This window comes from Lichenostomus cassidix, chromosome 8, assembly GCF_008360975.1.
Source record: "Lichenostomus cassidix isolate B80296 chromosome 8, HeHo_3.0, whole genome shotgun sequence".
NCBI lineage: Eukaryota > Metazoa > Chordata > Aves > Passeriformes > Meliphagidae > Lichenostomus > Lichenostomus cassidix.
Genome location: NC_139489.1, coordinates 21,233,887 through 21,259,745, shown reverse-complemented (window position 1 = coordinate 21,259,745; position 25,859 = coordinate 21,233,887). Strand labels below are relative to the sequence as shown.

Genomic DNA, 25,859 nt, shown 5'->3' with positions numbered 1-25,859 from the left:
CTCTTGTTTCACACACAGCTTGCAATGCAGGCTGCTGGCTAACAGCAGCCCTGGTGTTCTCATACAAAACCAATTTTATTTAACTTATTATCATATATATCTTACTATTCAAAGCATTTACAGATGCTTCTGCTTCTTACAGCAATTCTTCTGAAGGCGTGAACCTTGTTGCAGGTGAGTATCTTTAGCAAGTGGAAATAAAATTAGTGTCAGGTCTTGCTGGCCCCTTCTAGGTTGTATACATAGATTACAGATATCAACATGGAAATACCTTAATTGGAAGGAAAAAATACTTCAGTAAATACAAAGTAGAAGTATTTATACTTGAATAAACTGAAAGTTCATCAGTGTTTCAAAAAATACTATTTGTTGTTTAATTACAACCCCAATATTACTTATCCCAGACAATGTTGGTTTTGGTAAATTTCATGGTAAGTCCAGAATCAAATACAGCTGCAACTGGAATTTCCCTTTTCTGTGCACCTTTTTCAAAACAAGAGATTGAACATTAGCCAGTTGTTTTTTACTGAAAAAATTTGAAGGCTTTCAAATCCCAAAGACTGAAACTGAAAATTTTGTGCAACTTTTTGTACAAGATTTCAAGGCCTGTGAAGAAAGACAGGCTCAGTCAATATCAGAAAGTTCAAGACAAAAATAATTTAGAACACTAAAGTTCACAGAAACGAACTACATTAAATGGGAAGTAGGACTGTGTTGAAATTCAAATCCATTTGCTTAGGTACATGTTTATTAAAAGGTACAACTTTTCAATATACATTTTCATCATCAGGAACAATAAATGTTTGACTTATTTACACAGTTAAAGATGATGACAAGCAACTTCTCAACATAGAGCCAATACCTTCAGAGCTATTGCTGGACACATACAAAAGGAAGATTGCAGATGAAGGAAGGCTTTTCTTGGAAGAATTTCAGGTTTGCCCCTCACTCAAAATATACCACAAGTTTTTATCCAGGCAGTTCGAAGAATTCTGTTCAGGACCATGTTTGAAGTATATGTACTAGTTATAAATAAAGTAATAATCTAGAAAATTGATTGAATTCTCATCTAAGGTCAAATAGTCCTCATTTGATTTTGCTGCCAATTTCTTCCTCTTGTAAGATGACAGTGCTTTTTTTCTTGAAGATGTCTTCAGCAAAAATATAATGTAAGCAGTCTAAATACTTCTTATTGTGAAGTACCTTTTAATACATATTTTTTATACTTTGTCTTACTGCATAGCCATGGGGATATAAATAATATGTAATTGTGGGGGACATATATTATCTATATTAAGGAGAAGAATCTGTTGAACTCTAGATATGGGAAATATATGAAGTAGTATTGTATGAATGTTACCTTCCAGATTCAGTAATTATTTCCATATGCATTTGACTGTAAGTAAAAGCTATTTTAAATCTAGGCTTAACTAACAAAACAAATTTTGTATTTTACAGAGTATTCCTAGAGTTTTCAGTAAATTTTCTATAAAGGAGGCCAAAAAGAGCCATAATCAGAACAAAAACCGTTACATTGATATTCTCCCATGTGAGTATTTGTAATAATTTTGACATGTTTTATAAATGTTTGATTTCTCACTGCCTTGAGATAATGTAATTATTTTAATTTATTTAAATTATTTAAACAGATGACCATAACCGTGTTGAGCTCTCAGAGATGCCAGGAGATCCAGGATCAGACTATATCAATGCAAGTTACATTGATGTGAGTGACTTTTACTGAAAAAACATCTTAGACACTGTGGAAGAAATCCCGTAGTCTGTGCATTTAAAGGGTCAACACCTTTGAGGATTTCCATTTCAGTTGTTTTCACCTTTGTAGTGTATTTGGTATTATTGAATTTATTTTTCAAGTTGCTAATCTTTTAGATAGTTCATGCTTTCTTTCTAAAAGTTGATAACAATGTATTTTTTTCAGGGCTTCAAAGAACCAAGAAAATACATTGCTGCACAAGGTAATTTATATCCTTAAAAGAATATTTTATCTTATTCTTTATTTTGTTTTATGCTTTCCTTATTCACCCATTTTTGTTATAGTAGTAAAATCCTATTAGTAAGCTTAAAGGAAAAATTAAACTCTGACATCTTGAAATTTAATACAAAGGTGTCAATGAGTTTTTAGTTAGGGAATTTTGTGAAGATTAATAAATTTTACTTCAAAGGCAGATTTCTCATGTTGTATAATTTTACACCAAAAGTTTTCAGATTTTGTAGCTGTGCACTAAAGATACATACGAGACTTTTAAAATGTTGCAGCCTGATGGCCGCAGTCATAATGAAATCAAGTGTGTGGCTGTTATTTGCATGATCTCTGGTTAGCTCTTCAGACTGCATAGCTAAGCATGTCAAGCAGGCGAATGTTTTTTCATGTGGCTGCACTCTGAAAAAGTCCCTGAAATTATCTCCTTCTAGGCCCCAAGGATGAAACCACAGATGATTTCTGGAGAATGATCTGGGAACAGAAGGCAACAATTATTGTCATGGTGACTCGCTGTGAGGAAGGAAAGAGGGTGAGAAATATTCATCCTTCTATCTTTCCATCCTCTTTTTTTCTGAAAACAGAGTGAACTCCTGTGCTGTGCTGAATTACATATTCCTCTTAGTACTTCTTTTCATTCTTTACTGTTCTCTCATTGTGGCAAAACCGGTGTTGGAAAGCATGCCAAAACAGTGTTGCCTTATGAATTAGCAGTCTCAGTAGAAAATATCACTTTAGTCACAGCTGTACGTAGCAGAGGGTGAGCTTCCAAATTACCGCTAGTTATTTCAGAAAGGGGCTCAAGGTAGAAGTCTAGCTCCTCGTAGACCTCTCATAGAAGGTATATTTTATATTTCTCTTCCGTCTATTCTGATACCCTTGCAGTGTCCTCAGTGTATCCTAGACAGAATATTTTTCATCTGTTGCCTTTGCCCTTTATTTATATGGAAGGTTGGGTGATTCTGGTGTGATTTTATTCCTTGTTCCAGGTACAGCAGGAAGGTGAGCTGCTGTTTTAGTTGCATTTAAAGATGTTGACAGCCTGCAGATTTACGGCACACCCAAGCTGATGTTATAGGCAGGCAGGAGCAGCATCCCACACTGAAGACTGAAAAAGAACCCATGGAAGTAGCTGCAAACATTTCAACAACCATCAGGCAACAGCAGCAGTCACTGTTCACTTTTTCAAATAGTGAACAGGATTTTTTTCCCCCACTTTACATCTGAAGTTAAATTCCATGGCCATAAACTTCAGGTCAGAGACCTGAATTGCTGGTTATTTGGAACTGAGATGTTGGAAAAGCTATACTGAGTTGCATCTACTTTAGATTAGGCTTTTTTCTAGCTCTCAGCTCTCTGCCACTTCACTGTTGTGCTGCTCACTTAACTTCATCTGTTTATAGAACAAATGTGCCCAGTACTGGCCGTCAATGGAGAATGGAACCGCAACGTATGGGGACATCATTGTGAAGATCAATGAAAGTAAAACGTGTCCAGACTATGTCATTCAGAAACTACACATCACAAATGTAAGTTGATTCAAAAATGTGAGACTGACTGGAACTGAAGTGTCTATTTGGAGTCTGTATTTTAGGAAAGAAGAGTGAGCTCTCAATGGAAGATGCTCTGCTGTCTTTTCCTAAGCAACATGTAGCTTAAGAGAAAACCTCTTAGATGTAGGTGTCATTTCTTGCAAGAAATAGGAGTTAGATATATATTTCTCAACTTTAAAATGTATTTTCTGTAATACTCTGGAATCTACGCTTAAGATTAAAGTCTTAATATGGTGCTTAGTATTAAAAAATCAATATATACACTGTGGTTTCCTTATATATTTAGTTTTTTATTTAACACAAAAAAATTGCTGGTGTGTGTGTATCTCAGCACAACCCTCTGCAACTAAAATGAGTGTGACTCATAGATAACCATTATCTGCCCTTGTGATAATTGTACAGTGAGACAGTTAGAAACTCTGGTAATCTCAAGTGCATTTATAAACATAAGTGTTTTAAAATCACCGTTTAGATATGTGTAGAGTCATTAAAGCTGGTTAATTGCTCTCTTTCACACATCTGAAGTCACATTATTTGCTCTATGTGCAATTAAAACCAAAGTTTGCTATCAAAGGCTAAATGCTCACCTCAGGTCCTTTGCAAAAATATTTCAATGAGGATAAATGGCACATAGTTAAAGCATTCAGACTCAAAAGAGTAAATCTGCTGACAGATCTTCAGCAAAGGCAACAGATTCCACCCATCTTGATCCATGATTACAGCTGGAAATTCCTATTCTGCTGTCTCATGTTAAAATTTGCTCAGAAAGTGGTTTACTTAAAAGAAAATTGTAACTCCATGTGATCAGTCAGCAGATCAGGATGTTAAGAATTAACTATTTACAAAGACATTGCTCTGTCACTCGAGGAATCTGACATTAGAAATGAGAGATTGCAGCAGGTTGAGGGCTGATATTTTTAGAGCTGTCAGCTCTTTGTTCAGCTGACATATCAATAAAGATAAATTGGTTGTGGAATTTAAGAGTGGTCCCTGGCAAGAAAGTGGAGACTTCTGCAGTTTGGGTAAAATAGTGATGTATAATCACTGAAGCAATGGCAAATATGTATGTATGAATAACTCTGCCACAACCACATAACTGAACTCTGAGTAAGAATTTGGGGGTTAGTTACTGGGGATGTGCCTGTACAGTCATACTAAATCTTAGCCAGTAAAAGAATGTCATTGAGATGTTTTTCTGATTTGGTTTTATAATCATGGTCATCAAAACTTATGCGTTCCCTTTTAGTCTAGCAGCAACATACCAAAGTTAACTCAACACTTCACATGCTTTGAGCTTTACTCTAGTAACTCAGACTTATGTATACATACACAGATATATAGACTGATATGTGTTAAAAACCACACTTCACTTTTTCTAGGGAAGAGAAAGGACAGCTGGAAGAGATGTCACTCATATTCAGTTCACCAGCTGGCCAGACCATGGAGTCCCTGAGGATCCACATCTCCTTCTCAAACTCCGACGCAGAGTTAATGCTCTCAGCAACTTTTTCAGTGGTCCAATAGTGGTTCATTGCAGGTAAATATATATTAGTCTTCAAAAAAATTGGTAATGTTGAATGGCTGACTGAAATGCAGCTATTTAGAAAAGGGAGCTGGCAAAAGTGTCTGATCCCAGATTTTGTGAGTTGAACACTTGAAAATGAAGCAGCTAAAGATACACAAGGGCTGTTTTCTGAAGGATATGAAGGATATTCAGGTTGATAAAACCTGAGAATACACAGTCTTTTGGAAAACGGCCAGGTCAATGTTGGGCTGCTCTATCTATAAGTACCGTATTTGGCCATGTTGGCCTTGCTTTCACTAAAAAAACTAAAAATACAAACTCATACTTTCTTGTGTTACCAATTAATTTACAGCAAGAACTGTTTTCAGTTACTTTGAATCCTGTGGTGACACTTTTTCAGTTTCACTCTCTCAAGGACTGCTCCCCTGAGAGTGGGAGGGGGAGATGCCATTCCCTGTTGCTCAGCAATCCCTTTGTGCTTTGCAGTGCCGGCGTTGGGCGCACCGGGACGTACATCGGAATTGATGCCATGCTGGAGGGGCTGGATGCAGAAGGCAGAGTGGATGTTTATGGCTACATTGTGAAGCTGCGGCGGCAGCGATGCCTCATGGTCCAAGTAGAGGTATCTCCCTGAAACTCCTGTCACTTACAACTTTCCTTTTCTAGGGCTTCATTGGTATCTCTCACAAGTGCACTGTTCAGTTCAGTTGAAGCTGTTCGTAGAAAATATAGCTCTGAAAAATGTTACAAGGGAGAAAAACTTCCAACATAAATTTTCAGTTTTAGAAACCTCAACTTTTAAAGTTTAGACTTTAGAAGAGGAAGCCAAGGAGAACAGCTTTTTGGCATACAATTCACAAATGCAAAATTGAGCTTGCAGAGTCAAGCTTAATTTTAAAAATTCTAAAATGTGTCTGCCTAAGTGCAATTTTCATTTGAGTTGAGTACAAAAAAAGTTATGGACTAATGAAATGCATGTTTTAAACTTATTTCAGCATTTACAGTTTTAATAATTGTATTTAATGCCTGTTTAATGTTAATGCTTAGTATTATTAACATTAATATCACAAAAGTAATACTTTATTATAATGGTTTTAAAAAGTAGTTTGTTTTTTTTTTTTTACTCTTTAATAACTTCATGTTTAAACTCTTCAAATGGGTAACACCAGTCACAGTACATCCTTATTCATCAAGCGCTGGTGGAATACAATCAGTATGGAGAAACGGAGGTCAGTCTCTCAGAACTGCACTCCTACCTTAACAGTCTGAAAAGAAAAGACCACCCAAGTGATCCTTCTCTGCTGGAGGCAGAGTTCCAGGTAAATAAGCATTGCGTTTCAGTTACCCTTACTTCCCACTTACATTGGAGGGTGGGAGATAGCCTTGACTAATAGTCATGATTTAGAGATACCACAGCTAATAGATTATTTAGGTGCTATTTTATTTCTCTGGCACAGAAAGTTTCTTTACCTATATGAAAAAAAGCTGGCTATTAAGGAAGTATTACTTCTGCTTTGGTGATAATATTTTTAAGAAAGATGGAGATCACAGAATGATTGCTTATGTCTGTGTGCATGATTTCCTGTGCCATTGTACATGGTGTAGCAGGCATTTTTAAACTGTAGTTCAATGTGACCAGAGTTTAAAGAAGTAAGGAGTGAGGCACTGTGAGATGAAGACTGGGTGGGAGCACCCTGAGGAGACAGAGATCTCAGAAACTATTTTAACCAAGCATAATAGCAAACATCCTCTTTCTTTAGCGATTGCCTTCCTATAAGGGGTGGCGGACACAGAACACTGGAAATCGGGAGGAAAATAAAAGCAAAAATAGGAATGCCAACATAATTCCATGTAAGTATTTTCCATGGACCTTCCCTTATATTATCTCTTATCTTCTATTAAAAAGATTTTGAAAAAATGATCAAATTACCTTACAGAGTAATATTTGATTAGTGTTCTGAATGCTGTAGAATTAGAAATTTCTCATATGGTTTAAAAAACAAAAGATGAGTATTTAACAATGTGAATTATTGGGAGTGTTTCTTTCAAACAAAGTGGCCTTGGTTATGCAGTCTGTTGTGAAAGGACTGGCCTTCTCTGTTCCCTCCCCACAACTAATGCCATACCCCGTTGGCCGTGTGCTGTGACAGTGACACTTTGTCTCACACAGATGACTTCAACCGAGTGCCCATCAGGCATGATGACGATTTCAGTAAGGAGGGTGAGCATGATTCTGATGAGTCCTCAGATGAGGACAGTGACTGTGAGGAGTCAAGCAAATACATCAATGCTTCATTCATAACGGTATGTATTTAGAAGATCCACTATAGGCATTTCACAAGCTTTCAGCTAAAACTCTTATTCTCTTGTTGGCATCACAATAGAAAAGAATTTAGTTGAATAAGGGAGAAGGATCTGATAGTTGATTGGCAAATCCATGTATCGTTAAAAGCATTAGCCTTCAGACTGACCTCATGATAACATGTATTTCTATTTATGGGCATCTGTTTCAGGTTGAACCAGATTAATATTGTCCATATTAGTGACATGTGAGTATAGTTATTCACATGTACCAAACCCTACCAGTGAAAATTGGAGGCAACAGCTTTTTGGTATCATTATATATCCAAAGAAGACGAACAGTTATTGGTCATGAATTAAGTAACTGATTTTAATGGAATTACTAGCTAAGTTCCATCTATCTGCATCCTTTGAAATGCTGCACAAGATACCTATAGGGTAAATATATCTTTATTTTCAGGAAGCTCAGTGTGAACTGAGTGGTGCACCAACCTCGTGTGGTATGAACACAACTTCTTAGTGGTAAAATTAAACAGCTGTGTAGAACTCAGTGTTGTACCCCTGAAAAATATGCTTTGGAAAAAATGGCAGAGTGAGGTCTCACCCACTGCAGCATCCATATACCTTGTTGTCAATCTGGAAGTTATATTCTTGTTAAGAGGATTGAGTTTAATGTCATTTGAATAGTAGAATTCCTGTAAGACCATTGCCTAGCGTGATAGGCATGTTTTTCCTATAAACAAGATGGTTCATTAATTTATTTCATGGGGTATTCCTGAAATGACAATGAGTTATATTGGTTGACAATCACATGTCAAATTAATTGAAGAAAAAAAAATTTCTTTTATAGGGTTACTGGGGCCCAAAAGCCATGATTGCAACACAGGGACCACTCCAGGAAACTATCTCTGACTTCTGGCAAATGGTGTTCCAAAGAAGAGTCAGAGTCATTGTCATGCTGACAGAGCTGAAGGAGGGAGATCAGGTGGGGGCATTGTCTACACACTGACATATTGAGTATCCTCTGCATGCAAAACACTGTCTGCACACTCTCATTCCCTCACTCCAGTTAAGCATTTTCCATAGGATGAGGAATTTGCATTTTCAATATATTTTGCTCTATCGTTTACCTACTTAATTTACTTTCTAATGAATTTTTGAGGGAAAAGTGCATGATGTTATGTTTTAAAATACAATGGAACTCCTCCTACTTTAAAGTCAGTACCTTCTGTAAATGCACGTGGAAGGCAAAATAAAAGGAGATTTTGATGGTAATCACTGACTTGTACTTTTATTCATTTTAGGAACTCTGTGCACAGTACTGGGGAGAAGAAAAGCAAACGTATGATAGCATAGAAGTTCAAATGGCAGATGTCAACTCTGGTCCCAGTTATACCATACGTGCATTTGATGTTACACATCTAAAGGTAAAAGTCTCTTTGCAAATTCCAAAAGGAGGTTTTCAAGGAGTTTTTAAATTTAAAAACAATTTTATAAATGTAGCCTCGAGAAAAACAAGAGACAGTTCCCACTGCAGTTACCTTCTGCTCTAAAAAAATGAAATATTTTTGTCTTCCAGACCAGCAGTCAATCATGAGAAATGCTATAAATTATCTCAAGTTTCCTGTTTAGTGAGTTGCTGAGGTGGTGGTAGTGGAGTCTCAGGAGATCAGCTGTCTTTTGTACTTTGAGCAAAGCATGGATATGTACCTACCTCATATTCATGAGGTAGAACTACCATCCTGCAGTTCCTCAGGAATATAATTCTTCCTTTGTAAATCAGCAGCAATAGAGCTACTATGTGAATCTGTTTTTTTATCCTGAACATTAACCTCATCTGCTCTGCTCTTTTCCAGACAAAAGAAACTCAGAAGGTGTATCAGTATCAGTACTCTAAGTGGAGAGGCTGTGATGTTCCAGAAACCCCCAAAGATTTAGTCAACATGATTCTCAACATTAAAGAAAAACTTCCAGCCAGACCAGTCACTGAGGACCACAGGTGTACCCGCAGTGTCCCACTCCTTGTCCACTGCTGGTGGGTCTGAATTCAGCACATACATTCACTTAGCTCTAAATTCTGGGTATACATAGTAACCATAATTTTGGGATGTCTACATTTTCTCAAGCCTTTCCATGTGTCTGGAGACTCAGCTCTCCCTCGAAGATTCTTTGAATTGCTCAAGTGTGACCTTTTGGATTGTAGTGATGAAAAGCAAGCACACTTGGGCAAGCGTGGGCACAGAGCAGGCACTGTGAGCAGCTGCTCTTGGCTGGTGCAGCTATTTTGTGAGGAAGGGCTAGGTCAGAGTGCACCTTCAGGATATGCTAGTGAAGATCCAGTAGAGTTTTTAGGATCATCTCTCTCCAATGTACAAGTCCACTTTTCTAGGACCATTTCCAGAAATAGCCTTGCATGCCATCTAAACCAGAAGATAATCCTGCTAACCATAGGTGAGACTGTTGGTCTGAAATTTTGAATTTCCCTCTTCCCCTTAAGTGGTACTTCAGATCCAGGTAGTCTCCAGATAAACTATGTCCTGGGTGAGTCTTACACATTTACTTAATTATGACAATTTCAGTCCAGTAAAAAATGCTTTGGAAATGTAATTTGTTATGAAGACTTTAGAATACATCTAACATTTAGTCAGAAGACTTCTGATGTTGCATTGTAAATTTACATGTATGTTTTACATTATCTTCTAGTGATGGATCACAGCAGAGTGGGGTATTTTGTGCTTTAATGACCCTCTTGGAAAGTGCAGAAATAGAAGAAGTAATAGATGTTTTCCAAGTAGTAAAATCTCTTCGTCGCACCAGGCTGGGAGTGGTCTCCACCTTTGTAAGTACATCTTGTGAATTAAGAAAAAGTTATTACTTCTCATGGTTACTAATATCCTCCCTCATAACCTTGGGCATAATTTCTGTATAGGGAGAACCAATTCTAATCAGAACATTCCCACTCATCACCATTTGGGCATTGGCCCTTGCTGATAGGAATGAAGGAGTCTGAGCTGCCCAGAGCTGCAATTCTGTCCCACCTTTGGTAAAGGGTGTACAGTATAAAATTACAAATTGCATAAATTGCTGTTCCTGCAGTTGGTTCATGCTGTACATGCAGTGTCCCTTGACTTCTGCAGTTGGGAGGTTAACTCCATTTGCAGGCTGACAGTTTTGTTTCAGTCACTGCAGAGGGACTGTCTCTGTGACGTGTGGCACGCACTGTGCAGTGACCAACAAACCAGACCTACATGTCCTCAATATGGGGCAGGTTATTACATAACTTTCCCAGACTGGTACAACATGTACAACTCAGGTACTCTAAAAACCATATTTTTGGTATTTTATGAAGCAAGAGAGTACTGAGTGACAATTTGGAATATCTGATGCAGACAGTTTCAGAGATGTTATGTGCATGTGAAGTCAGAATAAACCATAGGGGGAATGATCTCTATGCTAAAAACTGTGGAAGCTGCTTCATATGCAGTCTTGCTTATCGAACTATATGCTACATTTCTAAAATTTAAGAGAACAGAAAAAGAATGGGTTAATTCTTGGACTCTGAGCATTCCATTCACACTAACTTCTTCTCTTTATTTTTAAGGAACAATACCAATTTCTGTATGACACCATTGCCAGTACCTACCCTGCACAGAATGGACAAATAAAGAAGAACAGCCAGCAGGAAGATAAAGTTGAATTTTGCAGTGAAGTAGGAAAAGAAAATCAGGAAGCTGATTTGATCACAGCTGATCTTGCCCCATCACCACCAGAGGAAAACGAACCACCTGAAAAATGTGATGATTCTAAGGCTGCAGATAGCACTAAGGGGTCAGAAAGCTCTACAAATGGCCTCACAACTCCAGTTCTAACTTAGAGCTAGACTAAAAAAATGTGCTTTTTCACATGCAAAAAATCTTAAGCAAAGTAAGAGGTATAAGGTTACTTCTCCCCACTTTTTTAAAAAATGTTTAGTTTTTCCAGTTTTTGAAAGGTACAAATACAAAGGAATACTTGAAACTTGTAGAGAGTGACAAAGAACTGTGGAAGTTTAATTTTTGTGTAGATTTGCCTCTAATACTTCTTCAGTAACCTTTTCACTATTTTTATACTTTTCCTTTTAAAAATATGTACAGTGTAATACTATGGTGGGCAGTGGAAGGCAATTTTTTTACTTCTGTAATGAGGAAAAAGCCAACTCAGAACAAGATTATTGTGTTGCAAGAACAGGTCTGTCCTCAGAACTACTAGTAAGTAAGTGAACCTACTTGGTAAGCATATATTTTAGTATTTCAGGAGTTTTGACCAAGCTCTGCATTAATAATATTCTTGGGACTTGTGGGACTTTGCCAAACAGTTTTAAGATCTTATCATTTACATCATGTGGCAAATCCAAAGAATTCAGACTTACAAAGGATGTGTAAATCCTCCCATATCGATGCAGAATAGAAACTTCTGCATTTTTCTAACTGTCCTCAAGGTGTCCTTATTGCTCCACATATATTAATCTGATATTCCAGTGTTGGACTCCTATCTATAGGAGTTTGGAGACCAGCATTTGAGTCTTTGCAACAGTTCTGCAAGAAAACACATCCTTTTTACTCTTAGAGCTTAAAATACTGAATGCTTGCACATCTATTTCTTGTGCTTACTTTTATTTAAAGGACTACTTCCATGAATGCCTCCAGCCTCTTTTCAGAATTGGAAAGTACTTGGATAATTTTCCTCAAAACTTGTAGATTTTAATTGGTATAGGATTTTTTTTTTCATAATGATGTTTTGTATGTTACAATTCTGATATTTTTACTATTTCATGCTGGATTTTAGCCTACTGTTTTTAGAACAAATAAAAAAGGTAATTAATAGTTGATGATGAAAGATGAACATTATTTTGTTCTCTAGTACTATGCAAACTGATAATTTACTTCTAAATGCACAAAATCTGTGCTGTCCTATACATGGATAAAATTTAAAAATATCAGTAGGAAAACTCACCATTTAATTCTTGTAAAACTGTGTGTGTAGCCAGGTAAGTGTCATGACTCTCTCAGAACAAAGGAAAGAGGCTTCATTTGGTTTTGGTTGAATCCATTAAAGGCACAGTCACACAACAGATTCAGTGCTCCAAGTTTATCACTGCTTATTCCTAATTTCTCATTACAGAACATAATTGAAAATACTTAGAGAGCTGTCTAAACAACATGTACAGTCACACTTGGTTAAAACACTAATTGAATTGTGCTGTTACCCTAGATCAAATATTTCATTCACAATTATCAGCTTAGACAAGTGCTTGCTGGCAGTCTTGCTTCAGTAAGTGACAGCAAGCAGACACAGAGCAGGGGGATTCCCCTTGGCTGTCAGCTGAACTCCCTTTTCAGCAAGGAGTTGTGTTAGGTGATAAACTAACAAAGCTGAAGGGGTTCATCTGTGGAGGGAAAGCTCTAGGGAGTACATGGGAAGATAATCTGAAAAATATTGTAGGCCCAAATTCTGTTGGCTGGTTTTAGAGGCACTAAAAACAAAATTGCGAATTTAGCATACCTTGAAGACCAGAAGTGTAAAGAGCCTTGGATGCAGGTTTGTTCACTGGTGTTCATTGCATGTCAGAGACAAAATTATTGTATTTTCCTACTTTTAAGATTTTCCAAATGTATAACCTCTCTAGCTAGTTCAGGTAGTAAAATAAAGAACTGAGTGCTACTGTCTGTTGTAAAGGTATGGAGACAGAGATTTGTCATACTTTAGAATAACTAAAAATATTTCCCAAATCAAGAATTACACCAAAATTTTCAATTTTTGTTTTTAATCTAAGGGCACTCATACACTTCAATTCCTTGAAAAAATATTCTTGTTCTTAAGCTCCTATAGCCTCTAAGCTGTAAAACCTTTGGGCAATTCTGGTTTGCTTAAATTATTTTCCAGAATCATTTCAATGTTCTTTTGCTGGTATTTTTTAAAAGACAAGAATGCCAAGTTAACTCTTGATTTGTGCATGTAATTTGAAAGAAAAGTCCTTAACTATGTTAAATTTTCCTGCGTGTATGTCTTCATTATTAGAGAAATGGAGCTTTACACTGAAACTGTCCTCATGTGCCTGGAGTGAACCACTTTTGCAGTGAAGTTCCTTACAGTCACAAGGAGGTAAACTGAGCTCTTGGCTTTTAATTACTTTCAAATTAAAGAACATATTGTATAATTAAACCTCATTAAATCCCAGTATGATGAATGAAGGAGCCTGTCTTAACACAGTTTAGAAGTTCTGATTACTTCCAGGAACTCTCCATGTGTGTGCCTGGGATGCTTTTTTGCCTTCTCTGTTGTCCTTTGCTTTCCAAACATCCATGAGGTGGTGACACAGAGCTTGTAGAAGGTGACCCTTATGCTGGATGCTCCCCAGTCACTTGCCTTATTCACTTGTAGGATTAATTCCAGGTTCTCCAGGAACACGGTGAAATATTTCACAGGTGAGACCAAAGCCCAAGCTAATAAGCTTTGCTAGGAACTGCTTTGGCTCTGTCAGGGCAAGAGCAATAGAGTAGCACATTGGAGACTTGGCATAGCCTAAAAATGGAAAAACTTTCAAGATGAAAAATGTTTCTCTCGTCAAGTACAGCTAAGCCACAGAAAGGCTGCTAACCACTGCCTCAAGCTGAACGAGCCAGTCTTGAAGAGTGGTTTGGAATTTGAAGTCCAGGATAAAAACAACTAAGAGACAGATGAGCTGAGACAGGACTTTGAGCAACAGATGACGGTAATCAAGTGTTTATGTGTTCAGGGGCACTGGATTTCTCACACATTTTTCAGGGTAAAAGCTGACATAAAACTGGGTATGGGAAAATTACAGTGCTGTGTTAGTGGAATCTGGTGTGGGAAGATGAGGGAGAGGAAGGACCCCAGAGTCTGCACAAGATTCTGCTCAGTCAGGTAACTGCAGTGAGGAGTGGACTGTGTGTGTTTGCTTTTGTTTAGTTTTTTCCTGTTTCTCATGCTCTGTAATGAGCAAGGCAGGTATATTAAAATCTTTTCAGACACTGTACATTATGATGCAACACAAAGCAGGGCCAGCACTCAGAGTTTTGGTGGTCAGGGTTCCCAGGGCTGGCAGAAGCCCTGCTGCTCTCCCACAGCCCAGCTCCCACTGCTGGATTTGTGCTCCTGCAGGATGTGTTTGTGTCTGCTCTTTTCCCACCCACACGTGCAGCCAGTGTCCATGAACTCACCCTGTGCACTTCTGAGCACATGCTCCAGCGGCACTGAGCTCATGCCCGCTGGGAAAGGGAGGGCGTTCTGCTCCCTGCTCTGAATGGATGGGCTGGGGGGAGCTGGTGGCCACATGCAGGAGCTCAGGGTCTGGACAGACCTGGAGGGTCCCCAGCTGCCCCACCCCTCTGCTCCCTGTTACCTGAGGACACCTCCTGTGCTGGAGGGCTGCTGCAAGAGTGAGGCAGGCTGTGAGTTCTGAGCTTTGCTGCAAACTGGGAAACCTGAGTGAAACCTAGTATGAGAGGCACAAGGTGAGCTGAGTAGTAGGTGTGAGCCACACACAGTGCTGAAACAAGACTTACAAAGGGAAGCACAGTACGACCATCATGAGCTGTGCTTGTATGAGATAGCAAAGAAAGTGTAGTGGCTCCAGACAGGTGTTTCATTAAGCAAGAATTTGTATCCTTTATTTAACATTCCTCAGAAAAACTCCCAGTGGCAATGCTTATCTCTAACAAGGCATCTTGCTTTTGTAAAGGCCAAGGAGTTTTTGACATGGTACATTCTGCAGATTGCCTGTAAAAGACTATCAGAAATTCTCTGAGGGCTCTACACAGCTGTACCACAGTTATTCTTCCATATATAAAGAACTATTTGCCAAGGACCAATGTGCTGGTTTTTAGACTTGGGAGAACTAAAGCAGAAGAAAAGGAAATTTAAGTTACAGAATACAGCACACTTCTATGTACATCAGTTCTGCTTCAGAAAATCCTCAAGTCTAAATAAAATCCAATTATTTGAAAGGTACAGCAGGAGAGAAAAGTTTCATACAAAAGCTTTCTAAGTCAATCTGTCTTTTCAATGCAAAAGAAAGAAAGGTGGATACAAAAGTACTATGCAAGCTGATGCTCAAAGATCTTTCTAGTGATAAAAAATTATTTAGGAAGGATACTTAGTACAAGTTATAGTAAAATATTAGTCTCATTGTTTTAGCTTTAAATAGTTATGTCCTCAGACTCGGTATTGCCAACATCAGCAATGCATAATGTTACTAAACTTCTTAAAATTGATGTAATAAACCTTTTTCAGAGGAGTAGGCATTTAACTACAGCTGGAGTGTCTCTTCAATCCCACATCTGTGTAGTGCCATGGCTGGCAGTGCTAATGTAGTCATAAGTGTGACAATCTAACACACAGAGGGAAAAATAAAAGGAAGTTTATTTTGGATCGATTTTAGCACTCAGACTCAAATTTTTGCTTTAGGAGATGAACCCTCCTGATAGCCTGACCTTGTCTGGCAGTGAGCTGTGAGCCAGAGCTCACACATGTCAGTGCTCCACAGAGTCCTTGGGGAGGCCCTTGTGTATTTTCAGAGCTTCCCGGCAGGCTGTGCTGGAACTCTTCACACGCCTTTTGCTCACTTCCGAGCCTCCTGCAGTGCATCCAGCTTGCTCCATTTCAGTAACATGGAGCCATTTGAGGTAATGAAGATGGCATTTGTTTATGCAGCACTGCAGAGGTTGTGTCTCCCCAGGACCAAGCTGCAGTTCAGACGCAGAGCGTGTACGTGCGTGAGTGTGTGTGCGCATGCATTGCTCATTGCCTCAAGTGTGAGATTCCATTCCCAGCCAGAAACCCACGAGCTGCTGATTTGGCTTAAAGAAAGAAAAACACGAGAAACAGGGATGACACGGTGGGCCTGTACTAACGTTTTTTTTGTGGGGCACTACAGCTGGTGGTCTTTATAATAGTGGTTTTTAGAGATGAATTTGCAAAAAATCAGTTACAGGTGAGGTGCAGGAGACTGCATGGCTACATAGCACTCGAGTTGTCACAAACCAAATAAGCAGTGGCATCAGTGTTTACCAAATATTTTTCAGCTCTCCTGATGTTGTAGTAGAAGTCAGTGTGCATGTTCTTCAACTGCAGAGAAAAATGATACAAAAATGACAATAGAAAGTTACCACTGGAAGATGGTAAGAAATGTCAATTTTGATTTTCTTTTCTTGAAGAAAAGAATAATGAATCGATTTAATCCTATTTTATTAATGTTAATGTCATTTTGAGAATAACAATATCTTGTTCTATATTTAGCACTATACTTCCTTTTACTCTTGCTATTTTCTGACATACTTAAATATATTATTTTTAATACATCTTTATGTCATTGAAACCACTTCAAGTCTCAAACAGTTCAGTATCGTTAAGTGTTTCCTTTTTCTAGGCTGCTTTCTTAATATAATTTCTATTCAGCAATAAAATGAAATTCTGACTTCATATATTGATTTAGCATAAATAAAATTCTCACAGAACAGGAATTCAATTTCTTAAATGGCATTAATAAATTATTCCATAAAGAGTTATGTCTCCTTCCAAAGAGAGCAAGGCATTTCCACTATCAAATAACACCTTGCTCTGCTCCAGTCACAGTGCAAAGACTCTTTCTGTGGCAGTGCAGGGCAGACAAGGCTCACATCCTCCTTTGCAGACAGCTCTGGTCTCATCTTCACAGTCCAAGTTGAAGTCTCTGACTTTTCCTTTTGTAGCTTTTGCTTCAGAAATTAATTGTAACCTCTTCCTGTCTGAATAATTTTATCAGCTTTCCAGGTTTTCTTCTTATTTGGAAGCTCCAGCATTTCACTGACTTGAAGAGCTATTTCTTTTCCACAACAACCTTCATCTCCCAGCCCAGCTCTATCCCCAGCCCAGCCCTGTCCCCATGCTCCCTGCCCCTTTGCCCCCATCCTGGGTGCTAGGAAGCAGCAAGAGCTGTCTGCCCTGCCTGGGAAGCAGAGCCCAGCTCGAGGGCCAAGCAGGGGAGGCACAGCCCCTGCATGGACACAGCCTCACTGTGCTCAAGCAGGATGAGCAGAGCAGGGCTGTGACACTGACCAGCCTTAGCTCTATCACAGTGCATGATTCCAAGGGTCCTGCTTTAATGCTGTGGGCACCAACTGAATATTTGGACTAAAACTCAAAATGTTATTGAGAAAAAGTGTAAGTTTGAGATTGCTGGTGCAGGTAGAGATGAGAAAAGCAAGTCAGCTGAGTTTCTTGGCTTACAGATGATGCTCATGGATATTTTCATTGAAGACCCATTTCCACTCAGAGCTACATCTGCATTTTCTGAATCTTAAGTGAATCCTTCGATCATCTGGTCAGCTAAGGTTTTATTTTGAAAGTTTATTCTACGCAAGATAGGAAAGAAACAGCCACAAACTAGATATCTTGTTCCCAACAATTCCATCTTGCAGGAACAGCTTTCTGATGGGGTTTTGTGAGAGTCACAGCTTCAGTCTTGCTAATTTTGAATTCCTAATTCAGTATTTCTAAAGTGATGAACATGCACTGCACAGAAATGCATTAACAAGCACATCTTATTTTCTGGTCTTACGTTGAAGCACAAAGCTATATAATGTACTGTATAAATGCTACTGTTTTCCTAGAGAGCTGTTCCCTCTTTTTTGCTTTTAACAAATGGGAGAGTTGGGATACCAGTTACTTCTTTTTTCCTCACTTATGCCCAAGCAGGGAGAAAAAGGTTCCTTGTCTCAGCACATGTATGTACTCAGACAGCATCACAACTCATGACAGGTTACACTGGAAGGAGGTGATTAAGTTTTGGCTACAGTAATTTTTGGTCTTAATCTGTTTTGAGTTTTAGAGACCTTCAAGCCTAGGCTGCTGTTCTAGTCTAATGCAGAGTTGAGAGGCACAGCTATGAACTGACAACATGTGTGAAATCGTGGTGTCAGCCCTGTTCATACAGCAAAAGCCTGTTCTGCTGTCATGGCAATAGCTCTGAAAATTAAACTGCTTGTCATACCTGCAGCTGAGCACCGTAAGTTTAGATTGGTTTCAAGGATATCAGGACCCATTTCCAAGGTTTTGTGTACTTGTCAACATCCTCTGTGGTGCATACACTCCACAGATTTCCTGTAGACACCTCCTCCTAGAGAGCAGCCTGCTTAAGCAGCAGCAGAGCAGGCCTGAGGCCAGCAGTGGTGCCAGCTGCATGGCAGGATGCTCCTAGCAGGAGGCACTGTGGGAGAAGCAGTAAGGCTGCTTGAACTGAGGTGGCCCCACACTCACAAAGAAATGCTCAGGAGGCATCAGATGAATGCTATTAGCAGACAGTTCAATCTCTTCTCCCTTTTCTCTTCTAGAGTGTTTGGATGGAGTACGTGGGTATGGTCTTCCGTATATTTATGGATTTTTTGTTTTGCTTTAGTTCTTTTCTGCATTGCATTTTTTTAATTGCATCTAACACTCTATTTAAGCTTTTGCTAGTAGCCAAAAAACATAAATAAATCAAGAGTTTGTTTAGTTTAATTTCTGGTGCTGCAAGTTTTTGCATCCAACTGTCATTATGAATCAGTTATTTCTTTGCTCAAAACCATCAAGTACAACAGCATCCAAGGTAAATACTTAAATAAATAAAGTTTGATAAATTAAGTAGTTATAACTTCAGAAATCTAAGATAAATAGGAAGGAGAGAATATTTTTGTAAGGTTTATTCAGGTTTCCTTGGCAAGACCTTGATCTACAGTAGATGTCCCAGCCAGTACTTTCCCCTGCAACCTGACACTCTTGGCTAAGAGACATCACAAACACAACCGAGTGACCATGTGATGGTAACTGCTCTGAACAGCTACAACTGTGTGCTGATGGCTCCTCTGAAGTGGTTCACAAGCAGAGATCACATGTAAAGGGCTGTTAGAAGGTAGCCTGGGTAACCCAGCCCAAGAATGAGAACAGGCTACGCCTCCATGGCAGGGCAGCAGGCTGCATGCAAGAAATAAGTGCAGGTGTCCAGCTATTCTGCTGAACTTCTAAACTGGAAAATGGCACACAAGGTTTGAGAGGACGACTTCCTTTTTTAACCGATTATATAATTTTATAGCAGCATTTAAGGGAAAAATCACAGCATGCATTAATTATTTCTAAGGCAAATTAATAAAATCATCTGATAGGAAGGAAAGCATTCTGTCCCTTTGCTACCTTGTACTGGTTCCCTGCTTGCTGCCCTGTAAAACTGAAGTATAAATACTCTGTAAGGCTGCCCCTGATCCTCAAATTATCAAAGCAGCCTCTTCATAGAGGACTGAACTGTGCAGGGCCAGCAGTACAAGCTACAATAAATATCTGAGCAGCCATTGTTTATCAAGGACTAGGGAGAGAAGAAGGTTATATTAAAGAAGTAAAAAGCAGATTTTCCTGCTGTGAGTACTTTGAGGTAAAGGACAAGTCCAGAATGTCAGAGTTCAGCACTGGAAAGGAGAGCTCTGGAAACAGAGGATATCTCTTTCTGTCCAAAGAGGGGATGCTGTGACAGTAAGTGTGTCATCCTAGTCCTCTGTTAAAGAACATTTTAGATGACGTTAACCAGACTTTGGCGGGCAGCTGTTATGAAGCACAGCTCAAGAAACTGTGCTGCCTCAAGGCCTTGGAGCAGCCTTTTTACTTTTATGTCTTGGCTAATGAATAGGCTGCCCTTTGGCAACTGTTATATAAGTGAGAGCTTTTTAAGCCCAATGCATTTCACATTCTCTGGAAAAACAAAATTTTTGACCCAACAGGCTAATGCGTAAGCAATTCCCTGAGTTATAGCCTTCTCTGTGTTTTCCCAGTGTGGGTTTTTGCTCCATAAAGCACATTGTGAGCATGGGGAAAGCAGTTCCATGGACAAACTGCTTTTGCAATATTGCTTAAAAGTGTCCAGTGATGTCAATATGATCACAGCATTCTTCTGAGCCAGGACTCTGTCCTATATCAACTGAAATTAGTGGGATCATTTCCAATGATTTTGCTGTGCAGTAAATAGGGATTTGAATAAGAGAAGCAAGTATGAATAGATTATATTCAACATATTTTTCGTCTCAGTACCAGAGAAACTGATACTCGCAAATACTGCCTCTATGCAGAAAGTTTCCCTTCTGTAATAAGCTCTTTCTTTGCCCAAAAGTAAGGGGAAAACAGGTCATCCACATAAAAATGTGCATTTGGTGCAATACTTGCCTTGAAACAATTAAATTCTTGGATTCTACTGCCCCATAAGGGGTGAAGAGATCTAGGTACACTTGTGGTGGACTCTGTTAACATTCATGTTCTGTTTCTTTCAGGAAAAAGGTAAAAATAATAAGCTGTTTTATGTTTTACTTGGAGCACACTGTTACACTGGTCCCTGGCCAATGGCAATCTAAGAATAGGCTTTCCTGCTAATTTGGTTCAATGATAAGATTCCCTGCCAGCAGTACACACTGGGAAAAACTGTATGTGGTTAGCCCTGGTTACCTGGCAAACAGGCACAGCTAGTGGGAAACTCCTATTGACCTGCTTATACTGTTTCTCAGAATCATACACCTGTTTCTTTCTCAGTGCTCTCTTCCTGTGCATTAGTTGTTATTTGGGATTATTTTTTGTGCCTGTAAAAGATCAAAGCAAGAGGTAACTAGAATTTGCTCTTAGAAGTGGCTTCTGTTACATTAGGATTAAGTCCAGTAGACTAAAAATTCATATGCAATTAAAAATATGCCAAACTCCACCATCACAGATTCAACTTCTGGTGCCTCATGGTTTATTTTTGGACAGGGCCAATCATGTGAGCATAGTTGGAGGACACACAAGTACCTGTTACAGTGTCAAACAACAGGCAAATGTAATTAAATGTGCTGTTCTGGTGGGCTTGAAACCTATTTGCAATCAAGCGAACCATTGAGCTTTTCAGCAGATTTGGCATTCTCCCCTCGGGAGAGGTTGAGCACTGGGACAGCAGCCACATTTCACTGCTGCTCCTGACTGAGGCACATTGACAGAGACATGTGGGAGTTTACACAGGGTCCACTTGCACCAAGCCTTTTTCTGGCCAGGATTAATCTCTCATTTTTATGAGCATTAACTTCACTAACATTTACCCCCAAATTAAAAAAATATCAAGAACGTATTACTAAAACAAATTTGTCGCATAAATAAATATTTATTTAATCTTTATTGCCATGGATGAGGACATCATGGTGTTGGTGCCAAACCCTTCATGGCCTCCTGGATGTACCTGATGTTAACTCTTTGAGAGGAAAAGGGAAGCGATGAGTCATCCACTGTTTGCAGTTCCTTTTTATCCCATCTAACTCGAGCCAAACTGCCAAAACCATGAATGTAATTAAGAGTCTGAGTACAATGTATGTGAAAGTGAGATGCAGTATCTGACAGTGTCCTACAGTGGAGCACAGCACAGGAGCTCCCCAGCTAATGCCGAGCCAGTGCTTTTGGAGCTCAGGAATCAGCTGCAGCGTGGCAATGTTGTTCCAGCAGTCTCATCAGAATTAATTAGCCTGGCTGAGAGGCAGGACAGATTTTGCCTGGGCAGACTGCACAAACAGAGCAGCTACAGAGCCTGGTACCTGAGCCAGTTTATTTGGAGCAATACGGAAGTGCTGTCAGTGCTGAGAAAATTCTACTGACTTAAATGGTGCCAGATCACACTGTTTATTAGATCAGTTGTCTCAATGACATATGCAGAAGGCTGTGTCTAAAACAGGTTTGCTCCTATGCTTTTCCTTTTTGGTGCAGATTCAAGAGAAGGAAGAGTCTGAGTATCCTGCTTGAAAAAACATGCTGTATGAATTCAGCAAAAAAGGTTAAGTTGTAGTAAAGCAGCTCCTTTTCCCATCTCATATGTATGTACATCTATTAAGAATGTAAGTAGAAGTAGGAACACATATATATGTATTAAAGTATCAAAGCAGGGATCTCTAAGATTGATTCATACACTCACTAATCTATAATAATTCAATTTTAGTTAGTAGAATCCTTTAAATGAATGTTTGGTAAACAGTATGCCTATATTTTATTCCTGAAGTCTACACAGCTAAGTAATAGTTAAGTACATAAACTCACATTCATTTGCTTCCAGGAGAAAGGAATTTGGGAAGCTAATCTGATGTTAAGATCTTTCCAGGTAACGTGAGCCTTTCATCTAATGGGGTTCTTGTGTATATGAGCTGTTATTGCCAGGCACAGTAACCCCAGCTATGAGCAAAGATTGACCTGGAGAGTTATCTGCCCACCAGGGAACACTGGTGGAGGGCTCAGCTCCTTCCTCTGCCCTTGTCTTTGGTGTGATTCTGGGCAAGTCACTCTGGGAAATAAGATACAAAGAGTATTTGGAAAGTGAGGAATATAATACTTTGAAATAGGGTTAAGTGTTAAGATTAAAAAAAACAAACAAACAAACATTGAAAGACTGAAGTTATCTTCAGTAACTGGGGAACAAACAAGCATTATAGAAAAAAATCCCACACTGTTACGTGGCTTGTTTTTGTGAGAATCAAAGAGGAAGCAGGACAAAAATGTGAGTACAAGAAAACATTTTATATACACATAAATACCTATAACTGTTGGGATCAGTAAAGAGGCACTGCTCTGGTAGGCTAATCCCTGACTGTATCTTTCACACTGTACAGTTATTGCTCAATCCTACAACAAAGTCTGTGTTTCACAGGTGAGATTTCTGTACAGCTATATATGACACATAGCCGCTGCTGCTGCATTATAAGTTACTCAGGGCCAGATGCTGTTGTAGTTTGGCAGAGTACAGAATAGGAATTAGGACTTTCAGAGCTATCCATTAAATTTACATGTCTGTTTCAATTCAGTTAATGGAATAAAAATCCATTATGATCCAAATGAAGATCTCAACTCGGAATCTCTGGAGAAATACAAGGTAAGATTTAGGTAGCTGAGAAAGGAGCAGATACTGTCTGCAGTTTTTTGTGCAAAAATGTGCTGTAAAATGTCTGTGTTACCTAAAGGGAAAAAAAAATAGAACAACCCAAACATCTTTATGAGAAGCAGCACTAATGGGGAGCCATGTGAACAGGAGTGCTGATTCATATCATTAATGTGGGCAGGCAGTAACCGTGGAGAGTGAAAGATCTGTTGGAACACGCTTTTCTTGAGAACACACCTAAATTAAGAGGCTGTCAGAGACATGTGTTTCATAGTGTTGGCAGCCCAGGTGTAACAAATTTCCAAGACGACTATTAGTGAGTACTAACAGCTAAAAAAGCATTTTAATTTCTTGGTGAATATGGAGGCTTAACTGGAAGAGGGGTCTGCAAGCAGAAGTGAAGGTCAGTCAGGATACACATGCAGAGTAATGGCCACTAGCAGGAACACATAAATGACTTCCAGATATGATGGGGTTCAAATCAAGTGATTTGATTTAAGAAAAAGAACCAGGAATTATGAGAATGGAAAGACCATCTCATGCTTTCCCAGTGCAGAACATTTTGCTTGTCAAGTATTTGTCTTTGATACTGGATCTTGGATCTGGTTTGTAATGGCAATTCCTGTCTCCCTTTATTTGCTTTTCTTTTTATATATTTCAGAATAATTATAATTGCCCTGGGAAAAACCACGCATGCTCTCTTAACACTGTTATTTTTTGAGTTCTACACTGATTTTAATTTATGGACCAGTTTTTTACTGCAATGGAACCAAAGACTTGATAGGATTTTATTTCCTGAATGTGACTGGTGCCTGAGAAAACTACTTTTCTATTTCAGTAGGGCTGTTTTGAGGAGTAGAAATGGGAATTAAGCATGACTTTCAAGAATTTTGGTCTCCAACTTCATTAATGTCTCCTTAAAGTTAGTGGCCAATGATCTGCAGTGGCAGAACACTTAAGCACATGACATAAAGGAAAACAGATATTAGTGTATTTTAATAACTTTTAGGTGTCTTGCTAGAAAAACATTCAGTCATTTCACCTTGCTGAACTTTAAGTACGGGTGAAAGAGAAAAGGTAGAATTTTTGATGCCAAATATTAAGACAGGGTCCAAGGGTGTTTATTTTACCTATTGGCTTATTATTGGTAATGTTTATAATGAAAAGCTTAAAGTGACAGTTTGGCTACTTTCTTTTAAAGAAGCAACCCCACTCCTGGCTGAATTTATAGCATCTAAGGATGTGAGACTGATTAATGATACTGAATACTGAAAAACATTTTCTTGTACCTTAAAGAAGTGTTTTAATGATAATTATGAAGTGTTGACCCATTCACAAAGCAGGGCATCAAGGCTGGTGAAAATGGTGCAACTCAGGCTGTGAAAATGGGAGGTCCCCAGATCACATCTGAAATGCATGAAGTGCTTTTCTCCCTGAGAGAACTCTGTCAATAACTGCTGCTGGTAGCAGAGCTCTGCCAGCCAGGCAAAACAGGGAATGTCAGCTCTATGGTAATCTGCCTTGAACAAATGCTTGGCCTTTCTTGTTGCTGCCTTTTTTAACCATCATTCTGTACTCCACACTTGTGAAATTCTACAAGTTTTATTAATTTATGATTTTATTGATTTTACATATGTGATTTATAGTGTTAATTAACATTCTGTTTGGAAATGCACCTTATTTAGGAACTGTGTGAAAAATCTTTGAAGGACAAGGGAACATTCATTCCTATGAATTTGCCATCTGTCTTTCACTTGTTTGTCTGAAATGTGAAGGAATCTACATCACCTATCTCTGTGTTTTTTTCTGGGGAAGAGACAACATCAGAAATTAATTTACAATCTGCTCTGTTGCACTGGGTTTGCATGGAGAAGTTTTGGTAGGGGGAGGGTGGGGTGGTGTTTCAGAGGTACCTTCTCTGAGAAGGTGCTGGAAGCTTCTATGGAGGTAATGCCAGCTGTCTCCAGGATGGATCCACTACTAGCCAAGGCCATGCTCATCAGCAAAAATGGTAGTATCCCTGGGATTTAAGAGGGGAGGAAAATGCTGTGCAATTGTAGATGGAGAGAGAAGAGAGGAGAGAAAATATGTGAGAGAAGCAGCTCTGCAGACACCGAGGCCAGTGAGTAAGGAGGGGCAGGAGGTGCTCCAAGCACCTGAGCAGAGATTCCCCTGCAGCCCGAGGTGCAGCCCATGGTGAGGCAGCTGTGCCTCTGCGGCTCAGGGAGATCCACGGGGGAGCAGAGATCCACCTGCAGCCCATAGAGGATCCACACCAGAGCAGGTGGACACCCAAAGAAGGCTATGACCCCGTGGAAAGCCCACACTGGAGCAAGCTCCTGGGAGGGCCTGTGACCCCATGGAGAGAGAAGCCCACGCTGGAGCAGGTTTGCTGGCAGGAGTTTTGAATCCTCTGAGACCCATGCTGGAGCAGCCTGTTCTCGAGGGACTGCACCCCGTGGAAAGGACCCACGCTGGATTGGGAAGAGTGTGAGGAATCCTCCTCCTGAGGAGGATGTCGTAATCAAGACAATATGTGATGAACTGAAA

General features: G+C 39.2%; 1 protein-coding gene across 4 annotated transcripts in view; it reads left to right on the top strand.

Annotated features, from left to right (window-relative positions):
• The window catches only part of PTPRC (protein tyrosine phosphatase receptor type C), a 55,125-nt gene extending 42,882 nt beyond the window's left edge, over positions 1 to 12,243 (top strand). For all 4 annotated transcript variants that reach the window (XM_085068296.1, XM_085068295.1, XM_085068292.1 and 1 more), the window contains 17 exons: positions 143 to 174; positions 821 to 936; positions 1,459 to 1,549; positions 1,650 to 1,726; positions 1,940 to 1,976; positions 2,434 to 2,531; positions 3,403 to 3,528; positions 4,932 to 5,089; positions 5,564 to 5,699; positions 6,247 to 6,396; positions 6,838 to 6,928; positions 7,248 to 7,381; positions 8,229 to 8,363; positions 8,683 to 8,805; positions 9,235 to 9,413; positions 10,082 to 10,217; positions 10,980 to 12,243. In XM_085068296.1, coding sequence (XP_084924422.1) covers positions 143 to 174; positions 821 to 936; positions 1,459 to 1,549; positions 1,650 to 1,726; positions 1,940 to 1,976; positions 2,434 to 2,531; positions 3,403 to 3,528; positions 4,932 to 5,089; positions 5,564 to 5,699; positions 6,247 to 6,396; positions 6,838 to 6,928; positions 7,248 to 7,381; positions 8,229 to 8,363; positions 8,683 to 8,805; positions 9,235 to 9,413; positions 10,082 to 10,217; positions 10,980 to 11,252 — 2,092 coding nt within the window. In that variant the 3' untranslated portion in view covers positions 11,253 to 12,243. The remainder of the gene's footprint in view (positions 1 to 142; positions 175 to 820; positions 937 to 1,458; positions 1,550 to 1,649; positions 1,727 to 1,939; positions 1,977 to 2,433; positions 2,532 to 3,402; positions 3,529 to 4,931; positions 5,090 to 5,563; positions 5,700 to 6,246; positions 6,397 to 6,837; positions 6,929 to 7,247; positions 7,382 to 8,228; positions 8,364 to 8,682; positions 8,806 to 9,234; positions 9,414 to 10,081; positions 10,218 to 10,979) is intronic.
• The last annotated feature ends 13,616 nt before the right edge of the window (positions 12,244 to 25,859 follow it).